The sequence below is a fragment of the Rhopilema esculentum genome, unplaced genomic scaffold (genome assembly GCF_057945365.1).
Source record: "Rhopilema esculentum isolate cy_ngs unplaced genomic scaffold, ASM5794536v1 HiC_scaffold_36, whole genome shotgun sequence".
NCBI classification, from domain to species: Eukaryota; Metazoa; Cnidaria; class Scyphozoa; order Rhizostomeae; family Rhizostomatidae; genus Rhopilema; species Rhopilema esculentum.
Window position 1 is genome coordinate 794,604 of NW_028300847.1, and position 22,565 is coordinate 817,168.

General features: G+C 36.0%; 3 protein-coding genes across 3 annotated transcripts; all 3 read right to left on the reverse strand.

Annotated features, from left to right (window-relative positions):
- Window positions 1–1,903: 1,903 nt before the first annotated feature.
- On the reverse strand, window positions 1,904–6,226 carry LOC135688260 (small ribosomal subunit protein mS22). Its single transcript, XM_065205037.2, has 7 exons — window positions 5,936–6,226; window positions 5,366–5,530; window positions 4,908–5,051; window positions 4,088–4,171; window positions 3,630–3,775; window positions 2,862–2,970; window positions 1,904–2,050 (listed from the first exon to the last, which is right to left on the reverse strand). The coding sequence occupies exons 1-7, from the start codon at window positions 6,224–6,226 to the stop codon at window positions 1,967–1,969; spliced, it is 1,023 nt and encodes a 340-aa protein (XP_065061109.2). The 3' UTR covers window positions 1,904–1,966.
- A 3,402-nt stretch (window positions 6,227–9,628) lies between these two features.
- On the reverse strand, window positions 9,629–10,840 carry LOC148957192 (uncharacterized). The gene has a single exon (XM_089115774.1). It carries the CDS (start codon window positions 10,838–10,840, stop codon window positions 9,629–9,631), a length of 1,212 nt encoding a protein of 403 aa, XP_088971900.1.
- Window positions 10,841–11,150: 310 nt separating this feature from the next.
- LOC135688259 (uncharacterized) lies at window positions 11,151–20,596 on the reverse strand. Its single transcript, XM_065205036.2, has 8 exons — window positions 20,466–20,596; window positions 16,543–16,731; window positions 15,211–15,334; window positions 13,982–14,197; window positions 13,789–13,851; window positions 13,485–13,550; window positions 13,213–13,266; window positions 11,151–13,045 (listed from the first exon to the last, which is right to left on the reverse strand). Exons 1-8 carry the CDS (start codon window positions 20,502–20,504, stop codon window positions 12,726–12,728), a joined length of 1,071 nt encoding a protein of 356 aa, XP_065061108.1. The 5' UTR covers window positions 20,505–20,596; the 3' UTR covers window positions 11,151–12,725.
- Window positions 20,597–22,565: the final 1,969 nt, after the last annotated feature.

Genomic DNA, 22,565 nt, shown 5'->3' on the forward strand with positions numbered 1-22,565 from the left:
TAGATAAACCGAAATACTCAAGATCAGTCAGAAGCCTCGTTGGCTCTTTACAAAAGGCTAAGCTAAGGAAGCTACATAAACAGCTAAATATTAAGGGCTGCGATTATAAAAGGAAAATGTTGTGACGAGCATAATCCCTATTAAGAGAATGGGATTCCTAATGAGGACCCCTTCGAAAACTTGTGTCTTTTTATGTAGAATCGACTGATGTATAAACTTATATAAATTTTATAAGGTGCAACATGCTATTTAAAGTGTAATAATTTAAAGAGTTTTTTTGTCCACAACCATTAGAAATTGTCCGAAATTTTCTGAAAAAAGTGAATTTTTCTGCATTAAAAACAATGTAACCTCAAAATTTAAAAATAGCAGAATAACATAAATGTTTTTGATCTGAAAATTCAATCTTGGTAAACACAAAGCTGATTATCTGCAAAACGAATAGAGTGTGTGCCTCTCAGGTTAACTAGAGACAACGAGCAGCGAGGATAAGTCCAAACTTCACTGGCTTTCCTTAGTGACGGGGTGTCATCTTACAAATTGTAAAGCTTTGGAAATTCCCTTTACGCAAGATATACCCGCGAATGAGATCACAGAAAAACCGGTGCAAAATCGGGCATACAAATTTGAAAATAAAATTGAAAATACCGTCCGTCGGAAGGTTCTTTGTAGTACTGGCCTTCCAGATGGTCTTAGAACATTTAAAAGCTCGATGTGGACATCACTTTAACGTACGCTGTTTGAGCGGGGATCCAGTATCTACTGAAGTCGAATTTTTTCTGTCCTTTCTGGCAGTGTGTTCTTTTAGTAAGCTGCGTTCACTGCTTTGCTAATAAGATAGCTTTTCTTTAAAGTTGGGGCCATTTTATATTTCTATATCTATATCAAAAAAATTTATCCTATCGGAGAGGAAATTAAATAGAAAAATACACTGCAGAGACATGCTTTGCCGCCTTTTTGGATTGCTGCTTCCTTTTCCCTCGTTCAGTTTACACTGAAACATTCCTATTTTTTCTAACTTTTTCAGGATGTTGGTGAAACTAAACAATATTATTCCATGACGCAAAATGAATTCTCCAAAAAGGCGTCAACATATTTATATATAATATTAACTTTCAAATGTGCAGAATCCCTTTAGTTAAATTATCAGCAAAATTTGGATTGCCTCTAAATTCACTGCTAAAAACCTTTTTAAAATGTAGTTAAGTACATGGCTGTAAAAACTCATTACAGAATTGGTGAAAATATTTCTTTAAACAGGGCATTCTGCGGAAACTCTTCCTTGAGATCCACAGTGAGTATTACCATCGATGAAATTTGAGTGAGATCTTTAGAAGAAATTGAACGCTTACGTTTTTTTACACTTTATAAGTCAACTCAAGAATGTGTTAAGCTCTTCGTAGACAACGTCAATGAGAAATCGCGGAGAGGATGCCCAAAAGAAGTCTAGCTTTCTTGTTTACAAGCTTGGAAATGCTACAAATTTATCCAGTTGCAATTTTGTCAATACAAATATTCACTCGAACCCACTCTCCAGAGCTCATTGCAGTCGGCCGTCAATAAATTTGGGAGATTGACATCGACAAATACGGAATAAAAGTGTAACGGCACAAACGTGTATCATTATAAAAATATCCGTAGAAGCAGGCAATATCTTGGAGAAATCCTTGCTGGATCTGTTGCAGTATTGGTAAGAAATATTTTATGTAAGATGAAATTTCAAATTTTCAACTATCCAGTATATATAGTGGTGTAAAATGAGGCTTTCTAGACGATCCAGCTCATTGATGATAAATGTAGCTTGAAAACTTTGTTATGATATTATCATGGAAACTGTACCAGAAATAGCCGAGACATAATTAGGGGAAAAAAATTGATGTATTTAGACTAAACCAAAGAAAAATTCATTCAACATGGCTCTCTATCCTCTGCCAAATTTCATAATAACCATTTACATTTATTTACATCAAACCTCTATTCGTTCCTTGCTCAAACCTTCATTTTTTAATAAATCAATCATTTCTTTCAGTCCTTCCTTTTGTGCATATTCCTAGAAGGAGATCCAGATGATATTGAATACACCAACCAAAACAAATAAATAAGACTGGGCAAACCAATGCCAAAGTCTTTATGAATGAATGAAAATAGCTGTTGAAAAAACAATGATTTCGAAAGACTATAGGATAATCGTAAGAAAGCAATGAAAAAGAGAAAGACTGAGAAAGATACAAAGAAAAACCTGCAACTTCTAGTTTAACTTTCATGGACTGATTATTTTCATACTTTGAATTATTAGAACAATCTCTGTTGACTGATCACTTTATAGCATGATTCTTAGTGATCTTCTGTTGTGGACCTAACCCCTGATGATTTGCCATTAAATGTAAGTTTCCACTTTTAGCACGAATACGGCAAAAGGAAACGAACGCATCAGTGAATCGGAGAATGCAGCCAGTCACTCAATCACTGAACCGAGTTTACCTAGCCAGCAAATGGTCGTGCATTTGCAGTGGAAGATCAGAGGAAATCAAGTGGAGGCTGGCAGTCAGATAAAACTGAACAGCCAGAAACTGTGTCTCGTTTACTTCATCTGGTCAAAGTAAATATTTCTTGTGCGCATCCACTTCAAATGAAAGTTTTTAATCGTCTAGAAATTGCCAATAATACAAAGGCCATGACTATTTGAACTTCTGCATGAAATCGATTGCCTTTCAGCAACAAAGGACTAAAAGCGTAACTATTATTTCAGAAAAAATACTGATACAAATTTCACTCTAATCTAAAAGAAGTAATTTCAATTCGATATGTACATAGGCTCTATTTGACATGACGATATAAGGTAATATGAGAAATAGGCCTACCAATACTATGTCATGAGAGTCAACGTCATCACTACCGTGCTCCTTCGCGTGTTCGGTGTCAGGATGCAAAACGTGATGCAACCTCACAACATCAGCAGCGTCATCAAGGCTATGGGAGAAAATATCACATGTGTTAGTGGGAAATCATAACAAACAAATTATGATACCCAGGAATAGCAGAGGAAATATTTTTCAATTTATAAGATGTCACTGTTGGAGTAAACGTAATACGGGGATACCCAAATACCATTTATAGAGTTTAGCCTTGGTTTGAAAGTGACAATGTTAAGCTAAAAATGGTTGTTAATTCAATTTTTGCAAGCATGCGTATCTTGTTACAGACACAGCTCATATAAGATACAAAGGTGATCCTTGTCTTAAGCTCTTTAATATGGTACAACGTAAACATCAATAGTTTTCTCTTATGGATTGCTCCATAGATTTGGAACAGTTTGACATTCTTCCATCCATTAAGGTGCTTACAACTAGGAAATACATTCTATTTGTCAATTTGAATCCAACATCTCCTGTAATCTATTGTGACCAGTCTGTGAAGATAGAATCTCAATACATAACCAATCAAAGTAACAGGATCATTGATCCGTTAACCATGACACTAGTTTAAAAAAAGAAAAAAACGACCAAAATACAACGATAATGATAAATGATAAAACGAAATTTCAAATAGACTAAGTCCAGTTTTGATAAGCCAACAATGAAGCATGAGTGGATAACACCTTTTCACCATGATAACGAGAATAGACATACCGATCTTCCCTCACCAGCCGCAGTATTAGCGCCTTTGCTCGCTTTTGGGTTACAAAGTAATAAACCATCCCACCATAATGCCTTGTTGACTCCAGCAAACTGTAGGCTTCTCTTTCTTCTAAGTCGTGGTACGTTCTTCTGTGAACCTAAAACAGGAAAAATGCTGTAATCCAATTCAGATCATTGGTTGATTAAAAAATACATGGAACAAGCGATATAATTTGAATTTCCTAATAGGAGGTGAGGGCTTAAAATGGGAACATTGGCAAAGTCCAAAAGTAAACAATCCATTGTAAAAAAGGGTCTACTTCCATCAAGGATGCACCCTACTTTGCATCAGAGTACCTAACCATGCCATAATTGTTGGAATTCAGTCTCTGCATAAACAATGACAATTGCCATGCTGTTGTATTATCCAGCTTGAAATCAGGCTCTTAACCCCTACAACAGATTCTTACCCTTAAATAATCAGGAGAGTCATCAGGACACTGGATGCTAACCAAATCAAGCACATCAGCGTGACGTAGTTGCTCAAAAACAACCTTTAGCAAGAAAGAAAGCAGAAATCAATTCAAGAAAATATATACTTGGGATATGGCATTTGCTTTCATGTGTGCAAACATTGCCATGCATGTTGCCATGCATGATGTCCCTTGTGACACAGCTCTTTTGGGCATTCTACATTCAATTTTTCAAATGGGAAATATTTTGGGAAACAAAAGATAAGGAAAAAGTGATTAAATTTTTTTGAAGTGACTAACATTTTCCCCAGATTTCATTTACTGGTATTTTCTCTGATTTATACACCCTTTTCTGCCCTCAAAAATTAACCATTTTCAGGTCATAGTTGGTTTTAAAGAAACCCTTTTTACCCTCAAAAATTAGCTATTTTTAGGTCATAGTTAGTTTAAAAAAAAATTTTCTTATTAACCAAAATGGTTGAACAATTTAATTTTAGTGTATGTGACTTATTTCAAATATTTTGGTTTGAGCAAAGTGAATCCATTTTTGAAAGTGATAAAGTTTCCCATCAACTAATTTGTTTTCTTTGACTTATATATTTACCCTGATTTCTTTCTCCCAACAAGGTACATTTCTTACTCTTACTTCAATTGAGAGTTTTGAGAACTTATAGTACAAACATTCAAGCATTGTGTTAGGCCACTCTTGAAAACTACACAAACAGAACTTGCAATCCAAGTTACACATGTAAAACAAGAATGTGAAACAATTGGGTTGAAAACATGAATGGGACTGAAGAAATAAAGAAAAACTCACTGGAAGATCCTGATCAGTAAGCATTTGTGGCAGCCGGTAACTTTGGCCTTTCTTAGGAAGATATAAATAATTCATTCTTTCTCTTTCCTCCCATGTTGCTTCCCTGAGAATGCCATTTGGTTCTCTGACAACAATACGCCTATTCTGCATGAAACGTTAGAGGATTGTTGGTTTTGATTTAACTGTAATATATCCACCAAAATCTAATAATTGGATTGTGATAACTGATATTTCTCAACAGACAACCCACAACAATAATTTAGGCACATATTCTTGAAAATTTTGATAAGAGTTTCTTTGAATTACCCCTACGAATAGTTTATAATGGCAATTTAACCTGCAGTAATTTCAAAATAAACCTTAAATAAAATAAAATGAACAGGAAAAATATCTGAACAAAATTACCTAATAATGAACGATGAAAATTAAATTTGAATGATGAAAAAATTGTTTCTTACCATCTCATTTTTGCTAGTGCTGATATCTGTGAAAATAAACTTAGACTCGTCATGACCTTCAATTTCAGGATCATTTTGGATAGCAAAATCTATTTCTTTCCTTTCAAATTTGACATCAGGCATCTGCAATCGTTTTAGTGCTTTTTCTCTTATATTCTTCTCTTCCTACAAACAACAGATACCAAAATCAAACTTTGTACACTTGGATCTCTAATTATAGATGAGGAAGAGGGAAACCTGTGTATTCAGTCAAGGGGCAAACCATTTTTTGTGCACGTGTTTTCATAATGTTAACAGAAAAGCAAAAATGGCTAAGATACCATCTGCATCACGTTACAGATCTGCATTTAGCTAAGGAAAAAACAAAATTTCCAAGCTTGAATTTTGATTTATCTATTCTTCATCTGATTATTTGTGATAACACAAACAGTTAATACAAATGTACAAGCAAGTGCCAACCATATACAAATGAAAATGAAGCAGAATTTTGTTCCATTTATTTTCACACAAAACCAATGTACGATTTTCAGGAAATAAGTTCGAAATCACAATCATAAACACACAACAAACCTCAAAGAGCTCTTCATCTGAAAGCAACTTATATGTAGGAACTTTGAGAGTCTCCTGTCGTGGTTTAAAAACTTTGTCAAGCTCGAGGCTCCTTTCTGTTAGTCGCGTGAGCAAATTTTGAACTTTTGAATCCCTAAATTTTGTATCTATTTCACCAGAAAACATCTCAGAGTTTGATTTTATCATCTCAGGAATTGAATTTGCCGATGAGATGAATCGGAAATTTCTGCATGTTTTAAGGCTCTGGGCAATCTTGTAGAACAGATCGCTCGCTCTCACATGCACCGCCATGTTTGATTTGAAGTGCCTAGTCTCTTTTTGACACTGGCCTCGTTCTTTGCAAAATTGCTCCTCCTGGGTCCGATTTTTATCCTTGCGGCCAAAAACTGTTCTCTTTTTGCCTTTCTGGTGTAAGACTTTAAAATTTTTACGTTTTCGATGTGCAAACAATTAATTTTGATACTTTGAGTTAACAACAAGGGGTGACAAAGTGGAAGTGTGAAAAATTCTAACCGGTTGGTCCCAGCACTTAGCAAATTTTAATAATTCAACATTGCATAATATATTTTTATAGAAGGGCATCCAGGTTTTGATTGTGATAGCTGGAAAAGAGGAATACAGGGGAAACTTGTTAGAGATATAAATCAAGTCTTACCTTATCACAGGGGCGTTGTGGCTAGGCGGCACACCGGGAGATTTCCCGGTGGGCCCCTTACAAGTGACTTTACAAAACCCAGGAAAATATTTGAAGGGGAAAATTTTTTGGTAAAAAAATCCCTCATCTATGTAAAAACTCAAAGTTATGGACTAGAGCTTTGGAAATAAACTTAAGAATAAAAGGGCCAGTGAATGGGGTGCGTGAAATTTGAAAGACATGAAGGTCAAATAGAAAATGACCCGCTCGAATGAGGCTTGGGCGACCTGAGAGAAGGGCCTTTGATTTCGAGGTGAAAAAATTAGCCCTTCGAGGCCTATTAATTAGACAGTTTTTAATTGAGGCTTCTTTTTGGGAGCCTGTATGTAAAGGCGCTTATAAAAGCAGAAGAGGACTCAGCCTGGTGGCTAATCGATGTGGCTATTTAAGGGGTTGAAGTTAGCTCCTCTTATTGTCACTCCTCGTCAATTAACACTTCATTCCAAACATAAAAAGCTATTCAATTTATCTCTGCTTACAGTCACAACTTTTCATGTAACATTAAGTGTGACTTTAAAAGTCTTCTGTAGAGGATTTCCAGAACGCAAAGAGATAAAGCGAGGTCTAGCTGCATTTTTAGCCTCGAAGCTTCAAAAAAATCGAAGAGCTGCTTGCATATGATAGAAATGCCCTTTTAAAGATCTCCAGCTTAGCAAAACTCTAAAAGAAGTGCTTTTGTTCAGGCACGTATCTTGTTTGAGCGTATCTTTCTTTAAAAAACAGTAGGAAATGAAACAAAAAGTGAACAAACAGTTTATATACTGTTTGATTATTTGATCTATTTACTAACTTTTTTAGGTATATTTCTATCATTTCTCTATTATTTACATTGATTCAGTAGACAACTTTCTATATCTGCATTTTTGTTGTGTAAACATGGCCTACTTAAAATACTCGAGACAAAGAAGATGCACGTTTCTGTACAAGAAGTAAAATTCTCTCAATCAATACAACATCAATACAGCTTCTTGTTATTCACATCGATATGCACTCTGAACCAAAGGTCAAAAGACATCTTTCTTTCCCCAACGTCTGTCATAACAAATTTATCTTAAATATCATCAACTAATGCTTTTTGAGAATCGTCGAATTGTCTATTCTGAGCGGTATAGTAATTTGTTAAATTTTAGTCTAGGAGATGCCTTTTTAGCCATTCTAGAAGGCTTAATTAAAAACAATTTCTTTCGCGTCGGACCCAACCATGGTGTCACTAAACTTGATTCTTAGACCCCCCCTCCCTGATTTAATTTGGTGGCGCCAACTCTGTTGTTGTGTCATTACTATTTATGCTATTCTTACCCAACTGCCCCGCTTGCACCAGTAGCAAAAATGTTTTTTTCTGGAAACAATGGACCCCGTTATGGATATTTTTCCCAAGCTCTCTTCTAGGAGCCACAACGCCCTCGTCTTATCAATATTAAGTCACAATTTGTTAACATAGAACCAATATCGAGCAAATATTGAAACCAATTCTTCGTTAACTGTCCTCTTCTTTGAAGCAGTTCAAGCTTTCAGCTCCTTAGTCGATATCGCGACCATATCGGTATCACCTCTGAGCATACCAGCCCAGGTCCAATAAAAAATCGAGCTTTATTACGAAAAAGACTTTCCGCCAAGTGATGTCATGATATCTAAAGCCCTGAAGGGTGGGTATGGAGTATTTACTACTCGCCGAACTCTAGGTAGGATTGTACTGCACTGCGACGAGGAAGCATTTTCTGCACCCTCTGGTAAGAACACAGAAGCTGACCCTGGTATCGTTGCGAAAAAATACTAGAGTAATAAAGTCTTCAAAATGTCTTTGGAGTTTTCTTGGTGTAAAAGTGTTCAAGGATAACCGTAAAAAAACCAATAGAGAAGTAAAATCAAAAAAAGGATCCAACGTTTCATTTTTCTATCATCACGTTGGATCAAAAGTGCATACCAGAAATATAGCTAATGATACTACAAAGCCGAGTTGCTCAAGCATTCAAAAAAGTATTTCTAATTTCCTTTTCATTTCATTTTATAATATTTATACAGGTTAAAGGTTCATACATATATATGTTTTTCAACCTGATCTGTTTAAAGATTAAAATAAGCACTAATACTACTAATAACAAAAGAAATTTACTAACCTAACCTAATTTACAATATTAGATAAAACTAAGGCTATAAAAAGAGAATGTAAAGATGAAATAAAAGTTGTCCACGACTATAGCTGTTCTTTGAAGGTTTTCAGGGAGGGGGCCAATTTAGTAGCTCTTTCTAGACTGTTCCACAGTTTTGGACCGCGATAAGAAAAAACCTTTTGGCCTTTTATCGTTTTTAGCAGCGGTATCTTAAGATCAGTTTCTGATGAACGCAGAAACCGTTCTCTATCATCCGAACATTTTGCAAATAATTTTCTCAAGCCTCAACAATTCCTCTATACATTTTGTTGAATATGTCAGATAGAAGATATTTCTTAGAATACTTAATAAGTCCAAGGGCTCGATTATCCTTGGTCTTGATAGTATCGATATGCTTGTCCCATTTGAGTTTACTGTCTATCTGAACACCTAAGTATCTTGTGTTGGTAATCATTTCAATGTCCTGATCACCTAATGAAAAAGATGGTGGAGCATCAGGCTGGCTTTCGATCTTACGGATGTTTGGACCAGAGCCTCTAACAATTGATTGCGTTTTCACAACGTTCAAGGAAAGTTTGTTTGCATGCAACCAATCCTGTAGCTTCAAAAGATCTAAGTTTAGGTCATTTTGCAGGTCATCAATACTCTTTGAAGAGAGGGAAATGGCCGTGTCATCAGCATACATGCTGACATGAGATTTCTGCAAGAAAAAAGGCAAATCATTGATGTACATCAGGAACAAGAGTGGACCAAGACAAGAGCCTTGAGGAACTCCACAACCTAGTCCCCTGACATCAGAGGAGGTGCCATCTACCCTGCAGAATTGTTTACGGTTATCCAAGTATGATATGAACCAGTCATGTTCCAGGCAGGTCACTCCGTACATTTTCAGTTTTTTTCAGTAAGAATTTTATGATCAATCGTGTCCAAAGCCTTCCTCAAGTCAATAAAGATTAGACCAGCGTATTTTCCTTTATCTATATTCAGGTACCAATCATTGGTGCTAGCCAGAAGGGCTGTGGCTACCGAGAGTAAGAGTCGAAAACCAGACTGATGCTCATATAGTGATTTATTTGCATCCAGGTATTCATAAAACTGATTGAAAATTAATTTCTCAAATAGCCCAGATATGAAAGGAAGAACTGATATTGGTCTATAGCTCGACCTATCATCCTTTGCGCCACTCTTGAAGATGGGTGCAATACGCGCTATTTTCCATTCCTTCGGAAATTTTCCTGCAAACGATGATTTATTGAAGAGATCACACAAGGACCCACCAACAACTGGCAAAGCAATCTTCAAATAAAAGCTCGCAATGCCATCGTGACCGGAACCATGCGATGTCTTCATCTTATTCAAGGTTGATGATAATTTATCTGTCAAGATGGCCGAAAAAGAAAAACTCAATGGAGGAGTTTCAAACGGGTATTCACCAGACAAGAGTGGATTGGCTTTCTTTGGAATTTCCTCACTAAGTTTATTCCCAATGCTGCAGAAGTACTCATTCATTGAAGATGCAATCGCTTTGTTACCCCTAATTGTTTGCCCGTCTACAGTAAGGTTAGGTACAACTGTAGTGTTCGACTTTTTGTTAATGACTTGGTTGATGGTTTTCCAAGTTTTCTTGAGGTCACCTTGAAACTGCGTGATTTTTTCAGAGAAATACTCGCGTTTGAGTTGAGTATTCATGTTATTTAACCTGTTACGAATTTGCCTGTCGGACTCCATCAACAATTTTGAGTTGCTTTTTACAGTTCGAGTTTTTAACTTATCTCTCGTTTTAGCCAATTTGAAATAATCAGCATTCAGCCAAGGCGTATATCGATCAGACACGCGTCTTCTTAATGTAGGCGCATGCTTTTCTAGAATAAGCGAAAATATTTTGGTCCACTTGCGTACTGCATCATCAATGTCTTGAGCATCTGCTATGAATGCTTCCCAATCAACCTCAGAGAGATCTGAGAGGAAAGCCTCTGGGTTGAAATTCTTGAACTGACGAGATGTAATATATTTGTGCTGCAGCCGATCAACAAAAGCGAACTGGGCTGGGGTGCTACAGTAGGGTGGTGATTTTATGTTCTCTAGAACGAATAAGTCCATGAAATTAACATCTAAGCGGACAATAAACTAAATATTATAGCAAGACCTTTGAAAATACATTAGTCCAGCACACCGATGTTTTCTTGCTCGTGTCGCTTATGCCGAACAGCGTGCAATAAATACAAGGCTTGGCAATGAAAAGGCGATGGCGATGGTTCCAGATAGGAAAGCCCATAGATCAACAGCCTGTTTCGAGGAATTAGCCAGAAATAGGTTTGATGTTTCATGCCGATTTGACAAAGAGAAGGTGGCTGTGACCTCGAACATTGCGGACCACACTCACTTAGATTTGACCAGAAAAAACTTGGAATGAATGACATGAATAAATCACAAGCAACTACAACAAAATAGATGAAAACCAGTTAATAAATAACAACGGAGATTTTCATTTCGTTACTTACTGATTCAATTCAAGCAACTAGAGGTACCTATAAATCATGTTTATTTTGGAAATGGGTTCCTCCAGATTGGGGGTACAGCCAATGGCTAACATGGGCACCACAAGTGAGATAAAACTACATAAATCTCCTATAATTATCAAAGTGACTGACATTTCCCAATCGATATGCGTCTCAACCACCGCTATTTGGAAGCTAATCCTAGAAAAAACTCCTTATAATCTCCGTATTATATCGAAATAAGAGTTACTTCGCATGGTTTTAACCGCCACTTGGCTTTCTCTTGGGTTCCAAATGTGTACAAATTTGAAATCTACCTTAAAAGTAAAAGCGGGGGCGGGCAGTTAGTTATTCTAGTTAGCCGTTTTTCGGACATTGGGACGGTGCGTTACAAATATCCTTACAATACACAGGAAATTATCAATGCGTACTAATACAACTCAAGTCAATAAACTCAAATCAAACTGAATTTTTTCTTGTAGCAAATAAAAGAGAAAAATAGAATTTGTCGTCGATGACAAAATACATTTGTAGTACAATAATAAAACAAACTGAAAAAGTTTTTAATATATTAATCACGGAAACTGATATTTAATAACGCGTGGTCGACATTTTGGAAACATAATATATGTTCTACATAATAAACAAAATTTTCTTTGACAAAAACCATAATTAAGATGTGAAATACTGAATTAATGCATCAAATTTGTAGTGATTGGTTAACGCTTTTAAATGATGTTGGAAGACACGAACGGGGCTCTAACAGGGAAAAAAGGACTTGTCAGTTTTCAGAAATCAAATCACAAAACGATTACGTGAAAAAATTGGGAGCTCATGCTAAAGTCTAAATGGTGTGAAACATTTTTCAAGAGATAGCAATAATCGTATCATTACCGATGTCTTTGTATTATCAATTAGAATGGCAGCCATTTCAGCTGTGGAAATAAGCAAGGCTGTAATGGTAAACAAATTCTTTACTCTTTTAATATGTTTTGAATGTCACTAGTACTAGTCTCGCATTATTAGAAAACTACATGCTTTCCACTTCATTTTGAACCGGTATGCAAAATAAGAGCTCAAGAGAAATCGTTCATGCATCTAAAGCTACAAAATATATACTTAACAAAAAACAAAAATATACAAAAATAATTTAGATTGATACTTAAAACTAATAAATCATTATTGGCAAATTCAGAAACAGTGACGCACGTGTAAATAGATTTAAAGGGCTTTATGCCACGGTGCATTTCTACTGCTCAAAGAAATTTCCCAAAATCCATAAGTTTTTACTATGTACAAGTATCATAGACTATACTCTCGACAAATTGGTATCTAACTCTATATGTAAAAACGCTTGACACGCTGAACCTTTGAAAAACCAGTCAAGCGTCGCATGGCAAATTCTTAAGAGTTATCTTGCTATAATGTGTTATCTCTGTCCATAGAAAAATGAGTTGGCCATCGGACGCGAATTTGTTGGTGCACTTCTATACAGTGACTTCACTGCGTATCGATGTCGACTTATCGATGTTATATAGAACACTAGCCGCATCTTCTCTTGGTATCTCAACAATAATTTTATAAAGGTCTCTTACTGTTGCGTTTGGTTTACGCGTGCACCAATCCATTAGCACTGTCTCCGTAAAGTCGTTGGTGGATCTAAGCTTCCAGTTCTCTATGTCAGTTTGAGTGTATCCCATTTTCCCAGCAAGGGTTTGCCAATCCTTGTACTGCTGAGAAGGGTTTAAAAGTTTCCCCAGGTCTTGGTATACAGACGCTGGCAGTGAATTGACCAGAACATCAGGGTCTGTAAAGCAGAAAATGATATATTGAAATCCCCAATAAATCATGTTCGTTATTTGACCAATATTACAAGCGGGCGGTATAAGCCAATCAGTTATTTGATTCATAAATCACTGTAGAGTTAATCAAGCAGAGAATAGCTCTCGTGAACAAATGAAACAAAGAACATACTTTTCAGAACTCTGTACGAAGATCCACTGTAATTGTCTGAACTCAGTAGACTACCTGAAAGGAGAGCTGCATGTATTATTTTCAGTGATTCAAAGATGGGTTATTGGACGAGGTATAGGTAGTCAAGGCGAGGGCAATCCCAGTGTTTAGCATTGATCATTGTATAAAAATAGTTGAAATGAACTTCAGGAAAACCACTGCTTAACAGAGGTAATACAGGAATGCAAATAAATAAATACCTAAAATGACCAAATACCAATGCCAAAACTCACTTTGTATAGAGTCTCTATCTTCTTTTGATTTCTTCCATTTTTCTTCCAGACTGGAATAAGATGACCCTAGCATGCAAAAATTTAATAGATGTAGATACTTCTGAAATAACGATATCTCATTTTATAGCTAATAAATAGTACAGTTCTCAAGAGAAAACTGACTGAAACACATCGAAACAGAAACACATCCAAATTTTCACATGCATTTTAAGACAAAGGTCACTGGTTAACAGGTGAAATGTGAAAGTCACTTTAAAAAGATTCAGCCAGTATTAGCTTTCATATATTAGCTTTCTGTACTCACTTTCGATTTTAAAACGATCTCTTCTCCATCGAGTATCTCCATCGAGACTTGAAAACGAGGACCCTGGGCAAAATATTGCAATATTTCAGTTCTTTTAATCGACATATAACTCTAATCTAGTGAAATTATTGTATAGGGTACTAAGAATATGAAAAAATAACAAAAAAGAAGAGTAAAATATCGATAATTTTACCATCACAGAGAGCAGCGTCTGATGCCTGAGAAGCATCTGTATCATGGTACTGTTGAGAAACGTAATCACGGTACGGTTGAGGTGGTGCTTGCTGGCATAGACTTCCTCTCGTCCGATAGAACGCCCAAATCAATAACACCATCACAAGAACAAAACAAATACCAAGTGCCACTATAATCCATATATATGTTGAATGGTCCTTTCGCACCTTTTTTACTGCAAAAATTGTAACAAATTTCTTTTAAAATACACAGAAAAAGCTTATCTGAAGGCTACGAGACTGCAACCCATTTATGTCTACACGACAAATAATAATGGATCATCAAGAGGTCATTATTGCTTCTCGTTTTCGTGTGGTCACTCAACAGCTTATTAACTATAGGTAAGCCACACAAAAATGGAACTTTATAACAACCGCCATGCCGACCGCATGTAAAGATCTTATCATAAATTTGTAGAGTTGCGTGCATATTGGCTAATTATGTGGATTTAACAGTTTTCAGTGTTTCTAAACTGTTAGATTTCTGTACTTCCTCCACCCCTAATTAACAGAAGGGCTAGGAACCGCAAATTTCAAGCCAAGGAAAAAACTTTACATGGTTCATTTCAGTTCAGTTTTTTTAAATTCAACTGTATACATACATCCACGTTTAAAAAGTATAAAGAATGTAAAAGGAAGTTTAAAAATAAAAAACATTACAGAACAAATATAGAGTAGAAAAACAAGCCAGTATTTTACACAGGGTATTAGTTAAAGGTGAACTGACACGCAAAATTAACTTAACCTGAGACGTTATCATTTTTTTAATAGTCGACACAGTTTTCAATTATTGAGCGTCAAAGTTTGCCACCGAACATTTTCCGAGCACATGTAAGTTTGCCCGAGTCTTCCGCATAATTGTGACGTCACAAACACCGAAGGAAGCAAAAAATAAAGTTTCCGTGCATCGTTTTCTGCATTATATCAAAAAATAGTTTTAACTAAACGAGGAGAGGGCAACCCCTAGCAAGATGCCTTTTGCATAATATGTAGTACTTAATTTGATTTGCTTCATTTTACTGAGTAAACCGACACCTAGTTCATAAATCTAGCTGCAAGGCACTTTGTTGTCATATTTTAAACTCTGATTGGTCAATATAGTATGGAGAATTGACAATTTTGATCTCTAAGCCTATGCTGATGTGAAACCTATGTTGGCTTATTCTATATTTCCAAAAAAGCCATTTACCTCTCTCCTTTGCAAGGCATACTGCATCATGTGTTTTGTTACACACTGATTTCCGAATTTCATTTACTCTGCATTTGGTGCATGGAGTGCAGTGGCGATTACTATCAAGTCTTGAAAATGTCCCCTGGGAAAAGAATCAATAAAACAGACAATGAATCAATAAATCAAAAGAACAATCACTGCCAAAAGTTTTGGAAGTCATGTGACTGTCAAATGTTTTGAGCTGAAAGTAGAATTATTCAGGAAAAATAGGAAAACACAGCACAAAATAATGGGTGTTTTGAGTTATTTTGAAGGCACTGTAGCTTTGACAACGTTATCTTTGATGTTATCTTTTTGCTACAGTATAACTTCCTCGGACATAAAGAACATACTGATTCAGAAATTTGAAACAATTACTTGAATTTAAATATTTTAATTTAAGAAGAATTCATTTTATTGAGAAAACCATTTATTCAACAGAGCTAAAACACCAATTAAAACACCAATATGCTATCTTTGCAGAGTAGCCATTTACGTTTCTCCTTGGCAATGCATAATGCATCAAATGTTTTGTTACACATTGATACACCACCAAATATTGAAGGTTATTTAACAAATTCAATGAATTTTGGACTTAAACTAAAGAATATGTATAATTTATAATAGTCTATGCAGTGGCAGACACTCGGAAGTTCCAACCTAAGAAGATTGAAAATCAGGATATTTCTGATCATATATCAAAATCCCCATAGCTAGAGCAAACAAACAAAACTTATGAAAAATAAATTCTGATTGGTTGAAAGGCCAAAATTTTAAATAATCATCTGATTGACAAACAAAATGTATCATTCCTCATTGAAAAAGGGCTGCTAATTTTTTGCATCCCAGATAAGCTGACAAACCTCACAGATGGTCATTCTTTACTTGCACAATATGTTTTTCGTAATTGAATTTTAGAACAGATATATAAAAAAATTCCTGAAAATGAGTGGTTAGATTTGAAATTGGGAGAACAGGAGCTGAACTCCTAAAAAGAGAGATTCCCTCCAAAATTGGGAGAGTTTGAGCCTTTTGACACTTGGTCAAATATTGGGGGCAAGCCTATTGCTTTGACAAGATGAAGTCATATTTTTCAAGTGTTTAAGAATAAAAGTCCATTATCATGTGGGGATGGAGGGGTGATCCGTCCAAAATGGCATTCTCACAGATGTTTATTGGCAGAGAAGTTACCAGACACTCTTAAGCTAGGCCTGCTCAGGTTGCCCTTCCCCTAAATAAGCCATCTTGGCTATGTTTCTGTAAAAATGTGTGTACAGGAAATAACATCATATGGCAACCTCTTTAACTCACCTTTGAGCATCTTTCACAGACTGTGTTTGTATCACCGTTGCATGGGCACCTCACTCCTTCACCCACTCTACACAATCTGCATGTCTGGCATAACTGTTTGTTATGATTAAAGTATGTGCCATTATGACACATTGTGATATTTTTTGTGCTCTCTGGGCAATTTTCTGTTTGTATTCCAGAGATCAAAATCTAAAAACAAAACAGATTTGAACATGAAAAGGAGTATTCAAATGATACTTGCTACTGAAGTGTCTGCATTTATTGACAATAAAATAGCTAAGCATTTGGAAAGTTGTTCATTAATGTGTCTAATCATACTTTCGCTGGTAATATAACTCTTGTTTTAAACAGGTTCTGTCTGTCTGGTGAACTACTCTGTCTGGTGTTATCAGAGTGCAATGTTACTTTGATTTTTGCTCACACTTTGCAGTACCCTATTTTTTATCTGCCATTCATTGTATCATCATTCATTGTAGTTCATCATCATTTTATGGTGTGTGTAAGCTAAAGTATTATTTGTTTTTTTTGTTTTACTCATTTCTATTAACTTTGCTTTGTCACTACTTGAAACTTTGTTTCTTTTTGTGTATTTTCTTCATTAATTGATTATTATTGAACAAAAACAAGTATTTACCTAAGATATGTTGCAGAAAGGTAAATCTTTGTTTAGTTAAAGATTCAACAAGATGGTAACTGAAGGTTCTTCATAGGTTTTCAATCTTCTCTCTGCACTACACCAATCTTAATTAATACAAAGAAAAAGCAACCACACAGACTTGCAAAAATAGATTTCCTACTGTGAAAAAATATTTTTCACACATTCGAGTCAGATTTTACCAATATGTAATAAAAAGTACTGATCTCATTCAATCGATTTTTAAGCAACCAAATAAGTTTTCCACAGTAAGATGCCTACCCTGTCTATTTCTAAAAACCTGCATGACTAAAATACTGCTAGGGGTGGTTCTTTCATAGCAGGAATGGCAAATAAGATTAAATAAGCCTTTAATTCAAATTTGTGGTGAATTATCTTTGTTATTTCTCAAGAGGACATCTCTTTACTGCAGTGCTAATACTGACCACTGGTTTTAGGCTTAGAAGCATTTTGATAAATTAAACCAAAGTATTATAAATAATACAAAACAGGCATGGCTGTTTGTGAATTGCTCCCCTCGTGTGCTCAGCCAAGCTAAAAACAAACTCCTTCTGTCTAGACAATACCGGCATCTTCATGCTTATGTAGAATAGATAGATTCCAAAACTGCTAGATAGAATGACAATCAGGGTCTACCAATAATCTGAAAAATGTTGCCATTATAGTTTTTCATGCAATCTGGGTTCTTCAGTAAGTGCTGCTTGATAGTGGCATTGCATGTCATTTTGGATCTGCAAGACCCAGTAGGCTGTTCTCTTTGAGAGACAGTTTTGTTTCTTATGCTGGAAGGGACCTGCTGTTTTATTCTATCCCCCAATCAACAACCTTAGGTGGCGAGAGGAGCCTGGAGGTGAGCGCGAGCTATCGCCTCAAACGTCCAAGACTGACAAATTCTCTTCAGTAACTTTGAGCGAAGGCAGCACACACAGAAAAAGTGTCTAGTCTACAATAGTCTACTTAATTTGGATGTAGTCTGCTGGAAATCCTGCTCTAGTTATCATTTGTAATGAAAGAAATAATATCTTTATCGAATTTATTTACTCAAAAGTTCAAAAAACCTTTAACAACATATTCCTAAATCTATGACATTTTGGTTGATGCAATCTAATGCAGTGTTATTAACATCTGGGGAATGGTTCCAGGTTAGCTATTCATAGACATATGAAAATAGAAATAAAGGAGGGCTACTTGTTTTTTAATAGTTAAGGAAAGCAATCTACCCTTTAACATTTGAAGGGAGCCTGGAGGGGAGCAAGAGCTATAGCTCTCCTCAAGTTGCCAGGCCTAGGGATGGTTCTTTGATAGTAAAGGTACCTAGGGATGTGCTTTGAGCAAGGGTATACTTTTTATAATACTAGTATAAAAGATACCTTTAATTTGTAATTTTGGTCCAGCCAAGGCCTAGCCAAGGGGATCATATCTGACAATTACTGTTCTAGGGAACAGCCTTTGAAAGTAGGAATTTTATCCTGAGAACCCATTTTTGTTGATATTAAAATAGTAAATGAAAGAAAAGATATAGGACATTTCCAAGTTCAAACCAACACTTTTGTGATATCTCCTATTTCAAATTGCTTGGAAAGGAGTCTAGCCAAGGGAATCATTCTTTCAAGACCCCTATAACAAATTAAACCAAGAACCCCTCCTGCGGTTACTTGAGTGAAGATCCCTTATAAGGATGCTGATTATAAGTTCATGAAATCTGATTACAATATTTCACACAAAGAAATTCAAATATGGTCAAGGCCAATGTCACTAGATAATATTTTTTATTAATCTTTATGTGCGTGAGCATTTGCTGAATTTAAAGGGAACTCACAAAGGAAAATAATAGCATATTTTTAATTAGATACCAGATTACTGAGTCTAAATTATAAGATTCTACCATATTTCTTGAAAAAAGGCATCATAAACATCCCTCCACTCGATGTGACCATGTAGTGATTCAGCTTAGGCCACTGAGTTACTTTTGTACAATCTATCATTGATTTTTCTACATACCTACCCAATTCTATATGCATTATTCTCTATGCTAATTACACTTCATTTTTAACCTAGTTCATCACATCACTGTTAGCCACCAAGCACATCTTTCTCTTTGTATATCACTCAATTAAGTTTGCCAGTTTTTTATAACAATATGCACTTTCATAAATATTATAATCAGTCAGCTGAAGTCATGTTATACACTGCACAAACAATTTGTATCTCTCTGGCGCTGTGTCTATTGCACGTTCAAAAAATTCACTGGTTGGAAACAGCAGATTAGTTGTTTAATGTAAATTTCAGTCAATCATCAATTGATGTTCTGATGAACACTAAAACCACACCTCCTGATTCCTATGCCTGGAATTACAGAGAGCTGGCAACTCTCCTCAGTCTGAGGGAAAGTTGGTCATGTCAGAGACACAAACCCAGGATCCTTGGGTCTGCAGTCAACTAGCCACTGAGCCATCCTTGCACCTACCATTAAAATTTGTGACTTTCAGACAAAAAGTGAAACTAGTAATTCTCATTTTTCATATTTTAATAAATTGATTTGTAGCATTTATAACTGGCAGTCCTGATGAAACCTGGACACATAGACCTAGTTGGCCGTTTGTTGCAAATTTTCGCCACACAAATTATCCCACTTGTATTTAAGCATACATAGGCTTTAGTTGGTGTCATATAAAGTGTACGCTAGCTGGGACAAAAAGGCTTATTGACGATCCCATATAAACAGGTGCAGCCGATCCTTGGCAGTGTTGCAATGCGCTGGATTCCATAAGTTATGAAAAAATTGCGGAAACTAAATTTTTGCGACTGCTGTCGAACGCTGTACGAACAAAGCACTTAAATTTTTTTGCAGTCAAACAATACAGATAGCCTTTTCTATGGATGCAATCGGCAACTGAGTTTGCAACTGCTTCCTTTGTTCAAATCTATCAGTGAGACAGCTGAGTGTTTCTTGTTCTAACGTCTGCCTTAAACATGGCAGCTTAATCTTTGAAGTGCGGGACGTGTTGGGTCCTGTCTGCACAGAGAGATCACTCAATGAAATATAATCCATTCACAGTGCACAATCTTAGCATAGAACAAGATCATGAAATTTATCAATCAAAGCTAAATTTCAATGTGAGACTATGGCTGAGAAGACATTAGGCCTGTTAACATTAGGCCTGTTTTAATCACAGACAGGCAACGGCTTTGATTTCAGCTGCTTTGGTGTCTATGATTCCCCTAATAGCTGGAACGGTAAATTACACACTAAATAAAATTTACTTACATTTACTGTCAAAATCACAAGGCAGTTGAACCAGTCCATGGTGACCAAGATCCGATGTGCAAAACTGCGAAGAACTCCTTACAAAAAATTTAATAATAGATGTGCTCCATCGCAGCGCAGATTTTCATAAACTTACCCACCTGCAAATCTTAATTGCGTAATCTAAAACTTATTCAGTCGGTAACATGGAATAAAAAAGTCAGTTTTTCCTGAGATTCTGGCCCACCACCGTATTATTCCCTGTTCTGCTTGTGGGAGACAAATTCTTGGAGGCCGTAAGGAAATGGCTATAAAAGTTTCCAAGCGAGACGTCATAATTAATCTATTTTTAGAATTCTTGACTTTTGAACACATGGAGAACACCATCTAATAATACTTCTGTATATGCGCAATCAGCACAGTATCTTAAAAACTTGGTGAGGAAAGGGCAGTGAATTTGAAGTTTGCTAACGGAATCCTGTTAATTTTTCTTGATTCGTATGGTGTTAAAAAGGTAGCACGTGTTGCCTTCATCATTAATGGGAAACGAAGAAGTATCGATTCACTGTCCTGCCCGTAGTTTTAAGCTCAGGTGATCTACTTCATTAATTTGCCGCCCAGGGGTGTGCCCGGGTAAGGTAAAAATGAAGGCAACAAAACAGAATCCCTCTTTTGACAACAAAGGCAAGAATGCAGCAGAAATGGCATTTGCTGTTTGGCTGAGTCAAAGAATATTCGCGTTTTACAAATAGTGACTTTGGCTATTCTGTGGTTGTTTCGTGTGTGTTGACATTGTTAGTTTGAGTAGACGGATTGTTGCACTACTCTACCTACTTTCCAAAAAATATTTGAGGATAGATAATATCAAGAGACATTGCATTTTTCATCATATACGCACAGATGTGGTAAATCTTAAAAGTTAGGTAATCGCTTAAAACGATATATTTCGTCAGGGACAGTATTAGACTTAACGCACGCTGTCGTCAACCGTGGTTTCTTTGTTTTGCAACCAACACTACAAATTGCTTGTCTGACGCAATATCGATTGCTTTGTTTTGATTTGTACTTAGATCTATTTTAGCTTTAGAAAATTACGTAATGTTTGGTTTTGTTTTGACCTGGTTTCCATGACCAGGGCTATTTAGAAAATTGTATAAATTGAGCGCAACTATCAGTAAAAGTTAGAGAGGGTTTGAGGTTGCCTCACGTAAGAATGTCATTCTGTGAGCATAATAATCATCATAACCAACGAAAGTGAGTTTTCTTTAGTGTCACTGGGAATTTGAATCAGGTAACAGGGCCTTAACTACGACCTTACGAGATTCCCCACACAGATACTTATTTGGTACGGCGAGACATTCAAGAAACTAAAGCATTGGGCTGGTAGAAAGTTTCTTGAATATTTTGACCATTCTCTTAACATTAATTCTTAATAGCGAGAAGTAAAAAAAACGTGAATTGAAAAAATCTGGGTGTGCGCTTTACTGAGAAAGATGCATGTCAAATGTATAGTGGCAGGAAACAACTGCGATCAACGTGAGAACTGTTGAGCAAGATTGGAAAAATCTAACCGCAAATTTCAAAATTATCTCTCCTTCGATATTCAGGTAGCAGTGCTTCATAACTAATGATACACTGTGCCTACTTTTGGTTATGAGCTGCTTCTCATAAAGATATAAATACATTTGAGTTGGTGACAAGCCTTGGTCCTGAACTGAAGTCACTGTCTTGTGTGCAGGGGCGTAGCTAGAGAGGGTGTAGGGGTTGAAATACCCCAATATTTTATGAGCTAGTCATTAAATCTTCAGGTGGACCAGGAAATCCTTAGATTGTCGGTAAAACCATCTATGGATAGGTAAAATAGCCCATCAATTTTTCGTCACCTATTTCTTCGTTGGTAAATTTCACTACTGATGACCCTCCATGCCCATAATCTCGAAGGTGAAGCTACGCCACTGCTTTCGTGTATTTGTACTGGAAGAAAATATGTTTCATTCAAACGTTGAATAAGTTGCATTTCTGGATGATTAAACAAAACTAATTTTTAGAGGAATTTAGACAACCAAGCTCTTGCAAAATACCTTTTTAGTGAAGTAACTTTTCTGATTCCCGAGAAAAAGT

Coding starts and splice junctions, on each gene's coding strand:
- LOC135688260 (XM_065205037.2), bottom strand. CDS start 6,226: ATGGCGGTGCATGTGAGAGCGAGCGATCTGTTCTACAAGATTGCCCAG. Junction 5,052..5,365: donor GCACTAGCAAAAATGAGATG/GTAAGAAACAAT, acceptor CGTTTCATGCAG/AATAGGCGTATTGTTGTCAG. Junction 2,971..3,629: donor CGGCTGGTGAGGGAAGATCG/GTATGTCTATTC, acceptor TTTCTCCCATAG/CCTTGATGACGCTGCTGATG.
- LOC148957192 (XM_089115774.1), bottom strand. CDS start 10,840: ATGGACTTATTCGTTCTAGAGAACATAAAATCACCACCCTACTGTAGC.
- LOC135688259 (XM_065205036.2), bottom strand. CDS start 20,504: ATGGACTGGTTCAACTGCCTTGTGATTTTGACAGTAAAT. Junction 16,732..20,465: donor TTGTGATTTTGACAGTAAAT/GTAAGTAAATTT, acceptor TTTTGTTTTTAG/ATTTTGATCTCTGGAATACA. Junction 13,852..13,981: donor AGACGCTGCTCTCTGTGATG/GTAAAATTATCG, acceptor TATTTTGCCCAG/GGTCCTCGTTTTCAAGTCTC.